The 18,248-nt window shown below is 38.7% G+C and overlaps 1 protein-coding gene across 2 annotated transcripts in view; it reads left to right on the forward strand.

Annotated features, from left to right (window-relative positions):
- Window positions 1-18,248, forward strand: part of DNAH6 (dynein axonemal heavy chain 6) — a 245,633-nt gene that overhangs the window by 20,688 nt on the left and 206,697 nt on the right. The window contains exons 1-2 of one of the 2 annotated variants that reach the window (XM_015075839.3): window positions 3,523-6,780; window positions 8,967-9,199. In XM_015075839.3, coding sequence (XP_014931325.3) covers window positions 8,975-9,199 — 225 coding nt within the window. In that variant the 5' untranslated portion in view covers window positions 3,523-6,780; window positions 8,967-8,974. Of the gene's footprint in view, window positions 1-3,522; window positions 6,781-8,966; window positions 9,200-18,248 lie in introns of those variants that run through there. The other variant, XM_053200826.1, reaches the window with a different exon arrangement.

The raw sequence follows: 18,248 nt of genomic DNA on the forward strand, positions 1-18,248 counted from the left end.
ACTAAAAATGAATTTTCTGACAATTAGAGCTTTCCAACCGTGGCATAGAAGTCATACATTTCCCGTCCCTGGAACTTATGAAAAATGAGAAGCCTACTTTTTGGACACCATTCCTGCCTTGAGTATCCAGTGCATCTATTGGATACCCATTCTGTTCTCTATAATAGCACTGCTCAGGTTTAATATGCAATGAACCACCTGGGAATTATTAAAATGCAGACTGACTCAGGAGGTCTGGGGAAGGACCTGAGATTCTGCATATCTAACCAGCTCCAATGCAGCAATGCTGATGCTGCTGGTCTGTGGATCACACCTTGAATTGCAAGGCCTTGTTGGAGGCTCTCAGACTTAGCTGTGCATTGGAATCACCTGGGGAAGGGGCACCTGGAAAAAGACTAGAGATGCCAGAGTCTCTCACTCAGAGAGTTTAATTAGCATGGAATGTTGCCTGGACATCAGAATTTTTCAAAGCTCACCTAATGGTCTTGATACACAGCTAAGTTTAAGGACCACTGCTCTTGGCCTTTCAAAATCACTCAACACTGGCTCAGAGATTACTTCTGCAAAGATCTTTAATTGAAATTATCTGGGGTCACTCATGCGTAGTTAACCCAGGATCAACATTTGGGAGGAAAACTTGTGTAGTACTTATTAATTCCAATAACTTGTGGGACATTAGGCCACAGAATGCCTCAAGTCCCTTCTGAATCTAAGGTAAGAAACTATTGCCCAGATTCAAACTCTGTGATTCAAAACCTCCTGTGGCAGTACATTCATTTGGCCACAAGGTGGTGATAAAGTAACAAAATATATCATAACCAACCTCTCAGAAAGCTGGGCTGACTGTGGCCTATGCTTGCCAGCATGTAGTTTCCAACTCTGAGGGGCCTTAGGTCACAGACTCCTTTGAGAATCGAACAGCTATCGACAAATGTTCACCCACAGACAGGAATGAATACAGTTTTAAGCAGTTCACAGACCCTGAAATTAAACTTCACCTGAGGTTAAAGATGAGTTACACCCCTCCCCTCCCCCCTGCTTCACTTCACCTCTCTGAATAAATTTACATGGAGTTTCTACCACTCCCACCTCCATCCGTGTCAGCAACTGACTAACCTCCTGCTTCAGAGAGAAAATAGAAGAAATCAGACCCAAATCCATCAATTCACCGAACCCATTCCCACTTTCCTTCTGTCTGCTTGGAATGGGATGCCTTTTCTTTTTACCAAAGGCTAAATCCCCCATGAGGATTCCTCGCCCTGGCCTCTGCCATGTTCATGGATCCTTCACCCTCTGCTCATATTTTCTTGTGCTAATTTAAAAATAACTCCTTTTTCTCAATACAAAAGCAGTATGTAGTTATTTTTACATATACAGAAAAGCACAGGGCATAACAGAAAATACCCATAAATCTCAGAAACCTGTATGTTTTTATTCCATATAGTTGCTGAGTTTTTATACATCCTGTGCTTATAAAAATGTGATCATGTTATACAAACTGTTTTATGAGCTATTTAATGTAATTTAACATCTTTCCATCTTCATACATTTTCACTGGCAGATACAGTTCTTAACCAAACATGCTAATTTGATTCATCTGTAGGGATTTTTAAGCATATGTTTGTGTGGGGTTTTTTTGATCACTTAACAAATGTCTCTTTATATTTTTATTATTTTTTTAAATATAATTTATTGTCAAACTGGTTTTCATACAACACCCAATGCTGATCCCAACAAGTGCCCTCCTTAATGCCCATCACCCATTTCCTCCTCTCCCCCGCCTCAGTTTATTCTCTGTATTTAAGAGTCCCTTGTGGTTTGCCTCCCTCCCTCTCTGTTTGTAACTATTTTTTTCCCCTTCCCTTTCCCTATGATCTTCTGTTAAGTTTCTCAAGATCCACATATGAGTGAAAACATATGATATCTGTCCTTCTCTGTCTGACTTATTTCACTCAGCATAATACCTTCTAGTTCCATTCACGTTGCTGCAAATGGCATTATTTCATTCTTTCTCATTGCCAAGTAGTATTCCATTATATATATAAACCACATCTTCTTTATCCATTCATCCGTTGATGGACATTTAGGTTCTTTCCATAATCTGACTATTGTTGAAAGTGCTTTAAGCATATATTTGGATGCCAATTACAAAGATTCTTATTTACCAGGCCTGGTGTGAAGACTTTAAATCTGTATATTTAGAAAGCCTTGCTTGTGCTTTTGAAGTGTAACACTAGGAATATAATTTTTAATTCAATTTTATTGAGTTATAATTTACATACAATGCACACATTCTAAGATTTACAGTTCAATGAGTTTTGACAAGCTTATACACCTCTGCAACCACCAAAATAACCAAGAGATAAAACATTTCCATCACACCAAAAATTTTCCTTGTTCCCCTTACCAATCTTCCAGACCCCAGTCCTAGCTCCAAGCAACAATGGATCTACTTCCTGTCACTATAGATTAGATTTGTCTTTCCTAGAGATTTAATGTGATTATAATTAGACGATAGGTATTCTTTTGTGTCTGGCTTATTTTGCTCCATATGTTTTTCAGATTCAACCAGTGTTGCGTGCACCAACAGTTTGTTCCTTTCTATTGGTGGGTGGTATTTCAAAGTATGGATGTGCCAAAATTTGCCTATCTACTCAGCTGTTGGTGGACATTTGAGTTGTTTTTTCCAGGCTTTGGCTGTTATAAATAAAGCTGCTAGGAACGCTCATGTATAAGCCTTTCACTTCTTTTGGTAAATATCTAGGAATTGAATGCCTGGGGCATGTGGTGACTGTATTCCCGGTTACTTGGCAATGTACTGGCTGTATGCCCTTGGGAGAGCAACTTTATTTCTCTGAACCTTAGTTGTAAAATGGGATTATCAACCCAGAATTTTAAGCCCAGGATTCTCTATCACAGGCTATTAGGGAATATTTGGAACAATAAAAACAAGTTGGCAAGCTGGCTTTTTATAAGGTCAGAAAATCAGGATGATAATCTGTTTTTATGAGTAGACATAACTGTAATTTAGCAGCAAAAGCATTACTGAATAGCTAGAGGTTTGATATTAGGATAAAACTAAGCAGGGAGGGACATGTTAAGGATGATAACATGAGCAAACTAGCTGAATGTGAAATTAGAATTGTGGCCACAGACCCAATGAGACACATGGCCTCTGGCTCTCAAACTCTCCCCACCCCTTGTCATGCTGTCCACCTCCTTATAAGAAGGCCTGTCTCTTTCCACGCCAGCAGTTTCTCACTGTGAACTCAAGGCTGTGTTTGCTGTGTACAGCAATGTTTTTCCATACAGACATGTTTGTGTCTAAACTTGCACAGGACCACCAACCAGGTCTTCAAGTGAATAAAACAACTTATCCAGAACTTCTTTTTTTTTTTTAATTTTTTTAAATGTTTATTTATTTTTGAGAGAGAGAGAGAGAGACAGAGCGCAAGCAGGGGAGGAGCAGAGAGAAGGAGACACAGAATCTGAAGCAGGCTCTAGGCTCCAAGCTGTCGGCACAGAGCCCGGTGTGGGCCTGCACTCAAGGACCGCGAGATCACGACCTGAGCTGAAGTCGGATGCCCAACCTACTGAGCCACCCAGGCGCCCCTTTATCCAGAATTTCTATGCTGCGTTCCGCACTCCCCAAAGGTCTTTCAGAAACCAGATACTATATCTGGGATATATCCCTATCTCTCTTGAATCTCTAGGCTGACTTACCAACCAGTCTCATGCCCAGCTCACTAACAGGACTCTCCTTGCTTCTTTGGTACCATCACTTGTTGTCATCTGGTCTTTAGACTTTCAGCCTGGACCTTTCAGAGCTACCTGGCCCCTAACTTACTGCTTATTTGGAAAATCTTCAAAACAGACTTGTTACTGTGTATAAAGCACCACCATTTGTCTGAAATTTTTTACATGTGTTTGACCTAAAAATTCTAAATCTAAAAGATAGATTGTTTGGTTTATATAAGAAGTCTGTCTCAAGTTCAAATCTATAGAGAAATTAGTTTTATACTGGGAGATTTTATGAGGTTGTGGAAAACATCCTGACTTTAAAGCCAAAGGCATGTTGCTCCTTGGTAGACTTGGTGAGCAGCGGTTGGAAAGCAAGGGAGATCAAGAGCACTCTGTCCAGATCCAGGGTCCCATCTCAGCACCTGCCTGCTACCCGTGTTCTACTTTTATTTATTTAAATTACCACGGTCCTCAGTGATGCAGATTGCCTTCTACTTCTGGTTTCATCTCATTGTTGTTTCAACACTGGAGGGTTCCCTTATTTCTGTAATCTCAGCCGTGCAGTTAAAATAATGTGCCTTGGAGTTTTATCCGAATACATAGGTGTTTTGGGAATTTTTCAGAATGTAGTCCTCCATGCACATCCAGCAGCAGAATTCCCTGATTCAACATTCTTGCTCTAGAATCTTAAAGAAATTTAACTATTTAGGTTGATAGATCTGGATTTGTCTCTCAGCTCTGCCAATTATTACCTCTAGAGTGATTTGGGTAAAACACGTAATCTTTTTAAACCTCAATTTCCCTCTTGGTGGAGTAGGTACAATAATACCTTTAAACTAATATAAAGCTATTCCAATGATTAGTGTAATGGTGATAAGTACTTCACAAAGGGCCCAGCACATAAATCTTAACTGAATGTTCAATAAATTTTAAGCATTTTTATTTTTACTGTTAAAGATGTGACCTTTTGTATCCTAGGTCGTAAACCTTTCATAGCCTAGTTCTTTAGCTATGAAATGAAAATTTCACGTTTGTTGGAATTATTTGAGAGAACAAATGCAAAGCACCCAATATAGTACCTGGCACATAGAGAGCACCCAATAAAGAGTAACAATTATTATTATTTATACTAACTATGAAAAAATCAACGGGATAAACATAACACTCTTGTCTGCACTACTTTAGTAAATATTTAGTTGATAATGAAGATGATATCTTACCACATTAAAAAATAAGCTTGGAGAGATTTGATAAGTAGCTTCTAATATAGCAATACCTTTATTAAACTCTGTCAATGCCTTCTACCCCTCACTCCCCTTGGCTCTTGGAATGCTCAGTTGCATAAGGCAACATTAGAATACAATCACCTTCATCTGCTTAAAACAACAACAACAACAACAAAAACCATTCTGGGACTGAAAGCAATGCCCTTTGTCCCCACTATGTAAATTTTGAAGGGAACAGATTAAAATATTCACTGCACATCTGAAGTGAAATTTATTTTATAGATGTGTCTAACACTGGATATTATTCTAATTTTATGTTTCAATGTTTAGGGTTGGCTTTAAATTTCTTTTATTACTAATCTATATAAATTATTATATCTTATTGGCTCTGGTTAGCTTTGTGTGTATCTTTTATCTCTGGGGAATTCATATTTATGTCCACATTTGAGGTTTTTTTGAATTCTTTCTAAACTGAAGTTACTCCCTTGTTGTTTCCAGCACCTAATTAGGGATTAGGAGACCGGTATTCTAGTTTTGTCTCTGCCATGACTAGCTGCCTAACCTGGAGTAAATCACTTGCTCTCTCTCTGGGTCTCAGTTCTCTTTTTAATCAATGGGGGGAGCTGGATTAAGTGATCTGTAATCTCCATTCCAGCTCTATGGATATGTGATTCTCTGTCTTGTAGGTGATGTCCTACCTAGCACTTAAAATACCTACCTGAATATGTTAAGACTGAGAAAATGCAGGTCGCACGATATGTCAAGCACTTCATATATAGGCTTGGTATTCAAGGAAAGAAACAAATATCAAGGTAAGAAAGAGGGACCAAAAGGTACAAAAAAGACAACAGGTTCCAGCAGCGATTACGTCATTTTGGAGGGGAGGTTGAAAAGCAGGACTCTGCCAACTGGATTAACATTTCCTCAAGGCAGATGAAAGGGCTGCTTCTCCTGATCACTAACTGGGATAAGGCATCTTCGGTAAGCAACCTGGATTGGGTTTCAGTGGGGTCGCCTCCACAAAGCATTAGCAGCAATTGTTTGGGGACTTAATTAGGTTGGGTCCAAATGCCAGAACAAGATCCAGAGTCTGCTTTGGTAGATAGAGCACCGGACCAAGTAACACGGCCTCGTGCTAGGCCTGACACTAGGTTACGTTCCAGGTGGAAAAGAACAGTTGAGATGGTGGAGTTTGAGGGAAAGAAGTGCTCACATTCCTTGCCTCTTAGAACACTCCCGGGAGGAGGTTGGTGGGTCGGACAGAGTTGGTGGATGGTCACTACCAAGCTCCCTTTGAGAGCGGGACTTGAACTGTCTATACAACACACCTCCCTCTTTGGAGATTCTTGATTCTTTTAACTAGAGAAAATTAGATTAAAGGACTGTCAAGTCAGTCTCGAGTGCCTCACGAAGGGAAACAGACAAGAGATTCCGGCAAGAGGGAGGGAGCAAACACAGCTAGCCACCTGCTTTGGCTGCCCGGCCTACCCGCCTAGACAGCTGTCAGTTCCGGGTGCGGAGGCGGGACCGCGCTCTCTCCACTGTCGTGTGCGCACTCTCCACCAATCAGCGGCGTAGAGATGTTCCGAAGACATTGATTGGCTCAACTGCTTGGCGCGCTCAGGGACTTAGAGCTGCAGTTGGCTGAGGCGTTGCCGTGGCGACAGTCGCGCACAGGCGCATTGCACACCGGTATGGCTGCTAAGCAACAGCAAACATTCCGGGGTACTGTCAACTTTCTGCTACCAGACCTGGGTTTGCTGTCTCTGGAGACCCTCGGCGGCGGCGGCTGTGGCTGCTCTAGACTGACTTGGTGAGTCCAGAGGAATCCCGCTGTGGGGCTGGGCTCCGACTTCTAAGCCAGAGACAGCTTGGCTTTCTGAGCACACAAGGAAAGGCTGACAGAGGCAGAGAAAGTCCGTGGAAAGGCATTTAGTGGTCATTTGCTACCTACCTATTATTTTAGAGGAGTAGAACGTGAGGGATAGAGATATCAGGAGACTTGTCCGAGATCTCACACGGAGTGGTCAAATCCAAACCTGCGCTACTCAATGTGGTAGCCACTAGCCGCATTTGGCGAGTCGGAGCTGAGGTCTGCTCTAAATGTGAAGTACACACTGGATTTCGAAGACGTGGTAACAATCAATGAAATAAGACATTGATAAGTTTTATATAGATTACATGTTGAAATGAGAATATTTTGGATACGTTAAATAAAGCACATTATTAAAATTAATTTAACCCGTTCCTTTTTTGGGTATTTTTTTTTTTAATATGGCTACTTGAAAATTTTAAATTGTGTAGGAGGATTTGATTGGCCAGCACAGATCTAGATTGAAACATAAACCTGCTGACACCTGTTTCAAGACCTTATATGCTATTGATGGTGTTTGGGGGGTGATGGTGGGGTATGGAGCCGATGGCCAAGAAAGAATTCTTGAAGATGTCTCTGGTCCAAAAAGGTGATTTTATTAAAGAATGGGGACAGGACCCATGGGCAAAAGGAGCTGCACTGGGGTTGTGAAGAGTGACTGATTGTATATCTTCAGGCTGAGAGGGGGTTAGGGACAGTGTAAGTCTCTAAGGAATTTTGGAAGCAAGGTTTCCAGGACCTTGAGGGGCTAGCTGTTGTTAGGAAAAAGTCATTTATTACTGTTTAATAAAACCTCAGTCATGAGACCCTTCAGATTTATATCAGGGGCCATATGCTTGGAGTATAATTGCCAACATATACTTGGGGGTTAAAGATAAAGGAAGTTTGCAAAGGAATTTTTATGTGTTTAAGGAAATTCACAGGTTCCTAGTGGGTCAGGATAATGTTAAGCCAAGATTCCCTTTTGCCCCTACCAAAGTGTCATCTTTGAGGCAGCTGAGCTCCTAGAGAAAGGTCACTCTGCCTGTTTTAAGGACTCATCAATGGGCAGTAAGGGAATTTAATTTATCATTTGCCTTAGTTTCCCACATCACCGTGGCAAGCACTTAAACCCCCTTACATCTTGATGGAGGTGATATTAGGGCTCCAGGAAATGGAATCTAAGGTTTCTGGAGACGGGGCTATGGATAAGATTGCCTTTTTCTTGCAGTTTACTAAGTTATCTGTAAACTGAAGGAGACTCATGTCCTGCATGACTGTGATCTCTGTCAGTCAACCATTTGTTTTCTTTCCTTCCCTTTGTTCTCGGGCATCAAGGAGTGTCCAGGGAATCACATGTATCCCACCTGGGGGAGCAGGGTGCTGTTAGCTTGTACTTTGCTCTCAGCTTGTCTTATTCTCCCTCATCACTATGGAATTATTTTGAAGGAAAGTATCTGCACCCATCTGGTGGGGTGGGCATGAGTGGTTGTGAGGATGCAAGACCATTACCAAGGGCTCCTAGTTCTAGTGTTCTAGGACCTTTCTACTCAAAGTGTATGGATCAGAATGTGCAGTTTAACCATTTCCTCAGGAGATTCTCATGCATATAAAAGCCCCAGGAGCACTGTTTTAGGATTTAGTCCACAGCTCTTTCCCCCACCCCCACGCCCCCACCCCCCACCTTTGGTTTTTTTTATTTTGCTTTTTGAGTACCTAGGCTCTATTTCTCGGATTTCCTGCATTAGAGCTACCTGCATTTTGAACAAGCTCCCCAGGAGATATTTTGCATATTCAAGCATGAAAAACATCGATCTCCATACTAATTGCATTTCTTTTCATCCTTCAAAATCTAGACCAGTACAGTCCCCAAATCAGAGACATCTGCAGCAGCAGCATCGCCCAGGAACTTGTTAGAAATGCAAATTCCTGGATCCCACCCCAGCTACAGGGCTTCTCGAAGGCCAGGCATTTTCATTTCTCTCATTCAAGTCCTCGGTTGGGAGGAATGGGTAACTTTGTGGGTTTTCTTTGGGGAGTGAGCAAATTCAGCTCCCCCTCGTTCTTAAGTCACTTCTACTGGACCCACTTCCCCAGTTATTTTGCTCTACTTTTCATTTTTCTTTTCCTGACCCGATTCTTTCCAGGAGTGAGGATGGCATTCCACACCTCAGCGAAAGATGCCAAACTGAAAAATACTGAAAAGCAGGTGGAAAACCGTATCCTTGAAAGACTGAACAATATACAAAAAAAGGGAAGACTGAGTTTTATAGTACCCACAGAAAATGAATCTGACACACAATTCCTGACGTTTAGGCACAGTACAAAAGCTCAAGAGAGAACAAGAAAACGACAGCAGCCCATAAGACTAGAGCCTCTGGTAAGTTCGAAAACCAGCATTTTAGCCACTTTGGCTCCAGAGGAAGTTGCAAAATTGCTATGGGGGGGATGGAAGTCATTTCTAGACTCTTAATTAACAAGAAAGGAATTAAACCCTAAAAGTTAAGACTTGTTTATGAAGTCGTAAACCCTGTAAACATCTATTCAAAAAAAATTAAGTTCCAGGTAACTGTTCAAGGTGAGGGGATACAGTGGTGAACAAAGTTTTGTAGCAGATAAATCCTCTCTAGGATAATGTGCAATACAGATACTTAACTATATAAGCTGCAAGGCTCTTTTAGACATTAGGGTACCATTTAATACTGGTACCTTCAGGAAGAGTAACATACATAGTTATATACATATAGTTATATCATTTTATTACTTGTAAAATAAATGCCTCGTATCCTGAAAATTTTTGTGCATGTCTGAAAATACTTAATTTTAAGAATCCATTTATGCCCTTGAATAATTCTAAATCCATGTAAAGGAGCAATGAAAGTACACAGAATAAAAAGTGAAAGTTATCACTCCCACCCTCTGACATTAACCACTTACTGTTGTTAATGGCTGCCCTTCAGGCTCTTTATATGTTTATTTAAATGTGTGTGTTTGTGTGTGTATAAACATATATCTTTAATATAAGATTATACCATACATACTGATCTTCAGAGTGCTTATTTCACTTAAACATACAGAAAATTTTCTATTCCATGCATAATGAGTTATCTTTTCTAAAAGCAGCACTGTATTTTGTTGCACAGATGTGCCATAATATAGTATTCAGTAACCGGTGGATTTAGTAGGAAACTTTTTACATTTATTTCTCTATAATATATTTAGTTTCACTTGGCAAAAGTGTATCATTAACCCTTGGTGATTAAAGTTATTCTATTTGTCTTCAGGGCAATTAATTCTTGTACATTAAATGTTTATTATGTACCTACTATGTACCAGGCATTGGGCTATACGCTGGGAATATAGCAATGAACAAAGCAGATAAGATGCCTGCTGACATTCTAGTAACCTTAAATAAATAGACTGAGCAATTTCATGTAATGATAGCTGTTATGAAGAAAATAATACAGGTGGAAACAAAGGGCGGGCTACTTTAGATTGTGTGACTACAAAGGTCTCCTTAAGGAGATGTCATCTGAACAAGTCTATAGCCTGGATCACCTACCAGACATGTGAATGAACAAGCCATTAGATGACTCCAGTCCCCAGCCTTTGAGCTGCCTCAGCTGATGCTCTGATGGAGCAAAGGCAAGCTGTCTCAAGTGAGTTCTGCCTAAATTGTAGATTTTTGAGCAAAATAAATGGAGGTGTTTCTTAAGTCACTAAGTTTGAAGCTGTTTGTAATGTACTAACAGATGACTAGAACAATATAACTAATACATGAATATGGTAATTCATACAGTACTAAAAGTAATAAGGAATAAAGTGAAAAATACCTGAATTTCCATCATGCAGAGAGAAAGTAGCTTTGCCTTCAAGTGACTGATTTCATGTGTATGGGTATCTGTAGTTTAGTTTGTTTATATAGAGTTCATACTATGGTTTGTTCTCTTTATGATTGCTACCCCTTCTCTCCTTCCCCCCCTTTCCTCCCCTGCCTTTCTCCCTTCCCCCTTGTTTTCCTCTTCTCCTCCCTCTCCCCCTCGCCCCCTTCCTCCTCTCTCTGCCTTCCTCTCTCCTGCCCCCCCTTCCCTGTTTTACTCTTCTTTCATATCTTTTCCTTACTTGTAATTCTCCAGTCTCCAACCCCCTTGTCTATATCTAAGGTTTTCAACAGTCTAGTGTATATCCCTCTTGCCTTTCTCCATGCTCAGTTTTATACAAATGGATGAACACACACAAAATACATATTTAGGCTTTTGGATATTTGTTTTACAACATAAACATAAATGTTGCTACATGTTGCTTTTTGTACCTAAATAGACATTGTAGGACTTCCTCAAAGTCAGATGATATTTCTAGAACACATTCTTTTTAATGGTTCCCTATCCTATTAAAGTGTCCAATTGCATGAATATTCCATAATTGATTAAATCATCCTCTTTGGGACATTTATTTTACAAATATTTATACTGGTACAGCAAAATCATTTTATTATCCATCTGTACCGGTGCCTATATTCTTGTGGGATAAAGCTCCATGATTAGTACTGTTGGGTTGAATGGAAAAAATATACATACTTTTGATTCACACACATTTTACTTGAGGACCAGTTTCTCAAACCAGCACACATGTGCTGCCTAAATTAAATTTCACTTTCACTCTTTCCGAGGTTTTCCTGTAATATCTTCCAGCCTTTTGCTGTCTGAATGGGGTGGCTGAAGCTGCACCCTCACACTGGCTGCTGCTAATCCTCTCTGTGGGATTGGTGTTGAGGGTCCTGTTCTTCTTATCTGAATTGCAGCATTCACTTTGAATTGGACTTCATTTTCTCTCCACTGACCACTGCTTTATACTCATATGTTGACAGGCAGCATTTCCCCACATTTTCTTCTTTATTTTTGTAATTTCACATTTAAAACTTTCATTCACATAAACTTTTAAATCTGGTGTGAGGAGGGGCACCTGGGTGGCTCAGTCGGTTAAGTGTCCGACTTCAGCTCGGGTCATGATCTCACAGTCCATGGGTTCGAGCCCCACCTCAAGCTTTCTGCTGACAGCTCAGAGCCTGCAGCCTGTTTCAGATTCTGTGTCTCCCTCTCTCTGACCCTCCCCCATTCATGCTCTGTCTCTCTCTGTCTCAAAAATAAATAAACATTAAAAAAAAAAGTAAATCTGGTGTGAGGAAAGGGACTAACATTTTCTTCGAAACGTTTTGCTAGCACCACGTTTTTCCCACCAAATTAAAACACCACCTTTATAGTGTATAAACTTCTCACTATATCACGTATAAAATAGCGAGATCTGTTTACAGATCTTGATTCTTTTCTCTACTGACCTAACCACATTGTTTTGATTACAATGAGCATGTTTTGGTAAGTGGAAGGCAACTGGTTCCTCGCCATTCTTATTTTTTTATATATTCTCTGTTTTAGATGGTTATCCTTCCATATAAACTTTAAAATTCATCCTTCTTAGATAAGTAATTCATTTAAAAGTGTACAGAAGTGGGGCGCCTGGGTGTCTCAGTCAGTTAGGCTTCCGACTTCAGCTTAGGTCATGATCTCACATTCCGTGGGTTCGAGCCCTGCCTCAAGCTTTCTGGTGACAGCTCAGTGCCTGGAGCCTGCTTTGGATTCTGTGTCTCCCTCTCTCTCTGCCCCTCCCCTGCTCATGCTCTGTCTCTCTCTGTCTCAAAAATAAAAGCATTTAAAAAAATTTTTTTTAAAGTGTACAGAAGTTACACAGTTAAAGTCTGTTTTCTACCACTGTCCCTCATCCATTCAGCTTCCTACTCTAGAGGCAATTAATGGTAAGAGTGTGTATGCTTTCAGAGATGTGTTACGCTGTCTAAGCCTAAAGCTAGCATAATAAACAAACTTTGCTGCCCCTTACTTGCCTCATTTAATACATAACTTGGAGATCATTTCATAGCTGTCCCAAAGTTCTTTTATATCAATTTGCTTTATAGCTCATAATGTACCATATGAATGTACCATAGTGTATTTAGTAAGCCCCAAATTTATAGATTAGGTTTTTAAAATAGTATTTTTATGACAACAGTGTTACAGTGAATAATCTTGTGCATATGCCATCTCCTACACTTGAGATTCCATCTGTAGGCAGACGTCCTAGAAATGGACTCGCCAACTCAAAACATATGTACGTTTGTAATTTTGGTTAGTAAATGTTGCTTCAGTAATACAAGAAAAATGCTGTCTCAGAGTAGCTTTAATTTAAGTTTCTTCTTGAAAAAGGTTGAATGTCTTTTCATATGTTTAGGAATTATTTTTCTCTCTGTGAATATATGGATCTTCGTGTCTTATTTTCTAATTGGGCAGTTGGTGTTTTTCTCATTGATTTGCCTGAGTTCTTCCTATATTGGGAAATAAGCCCCTTATCTGTGATAAGCATTATAAAAATTTTCAAGTTTTGTTTTAATTCCTAATTTTTATGTAATTGAGTTTGTGTCTTCTGAGTTTTATGTGATACTTAGGCCCTACACTTAGCAAGATTGTAAAAATAAAATTATTTAGTGATGTCTTAGATACCTCTCTTTAAAAATTACTTTAAGATTATTTTTATTTTACATTTAAATCTTTGATCTATTCACAGTTTTTCCCAGTGTAATGAATGAGAGGATCCAACTTTGTCCCTACTAGCTTTACAGTTATTTCATTATTATGTATTGAATAATATTATTTTCCTTAAAGTATCACCTTTGTTATAAACTCAGTTCCCCTTTATATTTTGGGATCTGTTGCTGGATTTTCTATTCTGATCCATTGATCTTTTCATGTGTCCAGAATACAAAGTTTTAATTATTGTAGTTTTATAACATTTTATTTATTTTTTTTAAATGTTTATTTTTGAGAGAGAGAGAAAGAAAGAAAGAGCATAAGCTGGGGAGGGGCAGAGAGAGAGGGAGACACAGAATCTGAAGCAGGCTCCAGGCTCTGAGCTGTCAGCACAAAGCCTGACTTGGGGCTTGAACCCACAGACTATGAGATCATGTCCTGAGCTGAAGTCAGATGCTTAACCAACTGAGCCACCCAGGTGCCCCTTTAGTTTTATAACATTTTAATATCTGGTAGGGCTGGTCACTCATTTTTCCCCCCAGAGCTTTTGTGGCTATTCTTTCTAATTATTTTTATGTATTAAATTTAGAATCAGATTTCTAATCTCCAATATATCCTGTCAGGATCATATTAAATTTATAGATTAACTTGATGATTAACTTGATTAACTAGATTAACTTGATTTTTTTAATAATTAATTTTCCAAATCAAGAACAAAATCGAACTTCATTTGTTTGCTTTTTCTTTCATGACTATCATGAGTGTTTTGAAGTTTTCCTCATCTGACTTTTACTTGTTTCTTATTAAGTTTATTAACAGGTTTTATTTCTGGATGTTAATTTTGTGCCAGTTTTTCTGTTTATTCTCTCAAGTGTTTCAGGTAAACAATAAAATCATCTGGTAATAATGACACTTTTGCCACCTTCTTTCCAATTTGTGTATTTATACTGTGTCTTTGAACTACTGTATTGGCTAATATGTGTAAAATATTAGAAACAATAGTGTGGACAGTAGACATTTTTGTCTTTCTCCTGAGATTAGTAGGAATGTTTCTAAGTGTTCCCCCTTTAAGCATATTAGCCATTGAGATTTTTTTTTAATGTTTTATTTTTGAGAGAGAGACAGAGACAGAGCTTGAGTAGGAGAGGAGCAGAGAGAGAGGGAAACACAGAATCCGAAGCAAGCTCCAGGCTTTGAACTATAGCACAGAGCCTGATGTGAGACTCGAACTCACCAGTGGTGAGATCATGACCTGAGCTGAAGTCAGATGCTTAACCAACTGAGCCACCCAAGCACCCCTAGCCATTGAGATTTTTAAGGAAGTTATCTATCCTTTCTTGATTAATGTTTTTATCAAAAATAGATTTTTATCAAAAAATCATAAATAGGGGCATCTGCCTGTCTCAGTCAGAAGAGCATGTGACTCTTGATCTCAGGGTTGTGAGTTTAAGCCATGTTTTGGGTGTAGCGATTACATAAACAAATTTTACAAAGTCATAAATAGATTTTTATCAAAAATAGTTGAATTTTATCAAATACCTTTTTGACGTATATGGAGATGAGCATGGCATTTTCCCCATAATTAACATTTGGCATTTCCTCATACTTTTGCAGTTTTTGTTTTAATTCTACATGAGACTTTATAGTTTGCTATAATAAGGTCCTTTTCTTGTTAAATTCTTAAGTATTTCAGTTTTAGGTTTTTTTTTTATTGTGATCCAATTTCTGTTTTAGTACAGAAAAAAGCAAATGTGTTTACTTTGTAACAGAAACCTCACCAATATTGTTTTCAATCCTTATTGTTACTTTAGTAGCTAGGCTTTCATTTTTATTTATTTATTTATTTATTATTTATTTATTTTAACGTTTATTTATTTTTGAGACAGAGCATGAATGGGGGAGGGTCAGAGAGAGAGAGGGAGACACAAAATCTGAAACAGACTCCAGGCTCTGAGCTGTCAACACAGAGCCCGACGTGGGGTTCTAACTCACGGACCGTAGATCATGACCTGAGCCAAAGTCAGACGCTTAACCAACTGAGCCACCCAGATGCCCTTAGGCTTTCATTTTTAATGTATATAATATCACTGATAGTTAGATAATTTTGCTCTTTTTTCCTAGCGTTTACACCAATTACTTTATTTTTTAGATTAGGGGTCACTGTGGCCCATGGGTCAAATACAGTCCTGTAACCTGTTTTTGTAAATAATGCCATATCCATTTATTTTCATATCATCTAAGGTTGCCTTGGTGCTTCAATAATAGAGTAGTTGTGACAGAGACCATATGGCTCACAAAGCCTAAAATATTTACTGTGTGGTCCCTTACAGAGAAATTTTACTGACCCCTGTTCTAGATGCTTCAATTTGAGAATTGAAAACTAAAGGTGATAGTGAAAATAGTGACCTTGTTCTTGATTTTCATAATGGCTTTAGCTGTTTACTATTTAGGATGATTGAGGTTTGCTTCTGATTTTGCTAAATAGTTAAGTTTTCCTCTGTTTCTGTTTTATTATTATGAAAGTTTCAAATATATAAAATGCTACAAAGAGGAATATAATAAACAAGTGTGTGTATCCCAAATTAATAATGTTGTTTGCTTAGCTTGATTCAATATCTATTTTTCTTTATTTTGTCTTTTCATTTATTTATTTATTTTGAGAGAGACAGAGATAGAGCAAGTGGGAGAGGGGCAGAGAGAGAGAGAGAATCCCAACAGGTTCCACAGTACCAGTGAAACCGTGACATCAAGACCTGAGCTGAAACCAAGAGTTGGCTTGATTGAGCCACCTAGGTGGCCCTGATTCAATATCTATTTTTAAAGGAATGTTATCAATACATTTCAAATACCTTTTGTATCTCATTTTAGTCTCAATGCCCTCTTTCCTTTCTTGGAGATTATCACTATTAGGGTTTGTGTGAATCTATCTAACTTTTTGTATTTTTGCCACTTTATTTGAAAAAATCATTGTCTCCCAACATTTTACTATAAAAAGTTCCAAATGCACAGAAAAGTTGAAAGAATAGTAAAACGAATATTTATACACCATCCACCTAGATTCAAAGTTATTAGTGTTTTGCCATATTTGCTTTCTTTCTCTCTGCGTATGCTTGTTACTCTGTTATTTAAAAGTAAATTGTAAGGGACTTCTTTAAGCTGAAATCAAAGGGTACTAGTTAGTAACAGGAAAATATGACAGTATAAAACTCACTGGTAAAGGTGAATACATAGTAAAATTCAGAATAATCTAATGTAAAGGTGGTGGATTAATCTCTTATTTATAAAGCTAGTTGAAGACTAAAAGACAAGAGTAGTAAAAATTACTATAATTGCAATACTTTGTTATGAATGCACAAGATAAAAAGATACAAACTGTGATATTAAATGTTGATGGGGGTTCCCTTTTCTACACATTCTCGCCAACATTTGTTTATTATCTTTTTGCTCATAGCCATTCTGACAAGTGTGAGGTGATACTTCATTCTGGTTTTGATTTGCACTTCTCTAATGATTAGTGATGTTGAGCATCTTTTTATATACTTTCTGGCCATCTCCATGTCTTTGGGGAAAAAATGTCTATACAGATCCTCTTTCCACTTTTTAATTGGATTGTTTTGATTTTGCTATTGAGTGGTATGAGTTCTTTATAGATTTTGGTACTTAACCCCCTATCACCATATAATTTGCACATATTTTCTCCCACTTGGTAGATTGCCTTTTCATTTTGTTTATGGTTTCATTTGCTGTGCAGAAGCTTTTCTCCCCTTCTTACCTTGTGATTCTGGTCTGTGTTGATTTTCCACATTGATATAGCTGAGATCCTCCTGCCCCCATCTCTATAGTCTTTTCCTTTCTACAGTGAGTGGCTCAAGAGGGATTTTTAACCAAAACCAAATGTTATTTACACATACCTGAAAATTTAACAGCTGTTTCCTATGCTTACTCTCAAGCTTTTCTTTCTCGCTCCAGTTGTAAGAGATTAGCTATCATGCTAAAGTCATTTTGCTTAGAGCGGCACCTGGGTTGCTCAGTGGGTTGCGCATCCAACTCTTGGTTTCAGCTCAGGCCATAATCTCACAGTTTTATGGGCTCGAGCCCCATATCAGTTCTGTGCTGGCAGCAAGGAGCCTGATTGGGGTATTCTCTTTCTTCCTCTCTCTTTCTGCCTATCCCCCGCTCACACTCTCTCTCTTATAGTAAATAAATAAACTTTAAAAATAAATCAGTAGGGGCACCTGGGTGGCTCAGTCGGTTGAGTGGCTGACTTCGACTCAGGCCACGATCTTGCGGTCCGTGAGTTCGAGCCCCGGGTCGGGCTCTGTGCTGACAGCTCGGAGCCTGGAGCCTGTTTCAGATTCTGTGTCTCCCTCTCTCTGACCCTCCCCCATTCATGCTCTGTCTCTCTCTGTCTCAAAAATAAATAAATGTTAAAAAAAAATTAAAAAAAATAAATCAATATATAAATAATGCTTAGAAGCCTAAAGCCATTATGGTGAATTCCTTGCTTTAGTGTATTATGTTGAATGCTAGATTTTATTGCCTTAATCTGAAATTAGATTAGCCTAATATAATGCCACAATTTCTTTTATTTTTTGCCACAATTTCTTTTAGATCTCCAACCAATTATGACTATGGGAATTGATTAATGACTTTGGGGTACAGTGCGAGAATTGTACAATCCTTCCCACAATGACTGTTTTAGTGGATGGTGGGATTTGTAATGCACAATTACTGAGTATGCGATCTCATGCCTCTGAGCCTTTCTGTCACAACCTTACCCGTAGAAGTATTCATTGGTAATTAAAGGACAGAATTAATAGAAACCAAATAGAAAAGTCTTAGTCTTGTAATAGA

This window comes from Acinonyx jubatus, chromosome A3 (genome assembly GCF_027475565.1).
Source record: "Acinonyx jubatus isolate Ajub_Pintada_27869175 chromosome A3, VMU_Ajub_asm_v1.0, whole genome shotgun sequence".
NCBI classification, from domain to species: Eukaryota; Metazoa; Chordata; class Mammalia; order Carnivora; family Felidae; genus Acinonyx; species Acinonyx jubatus.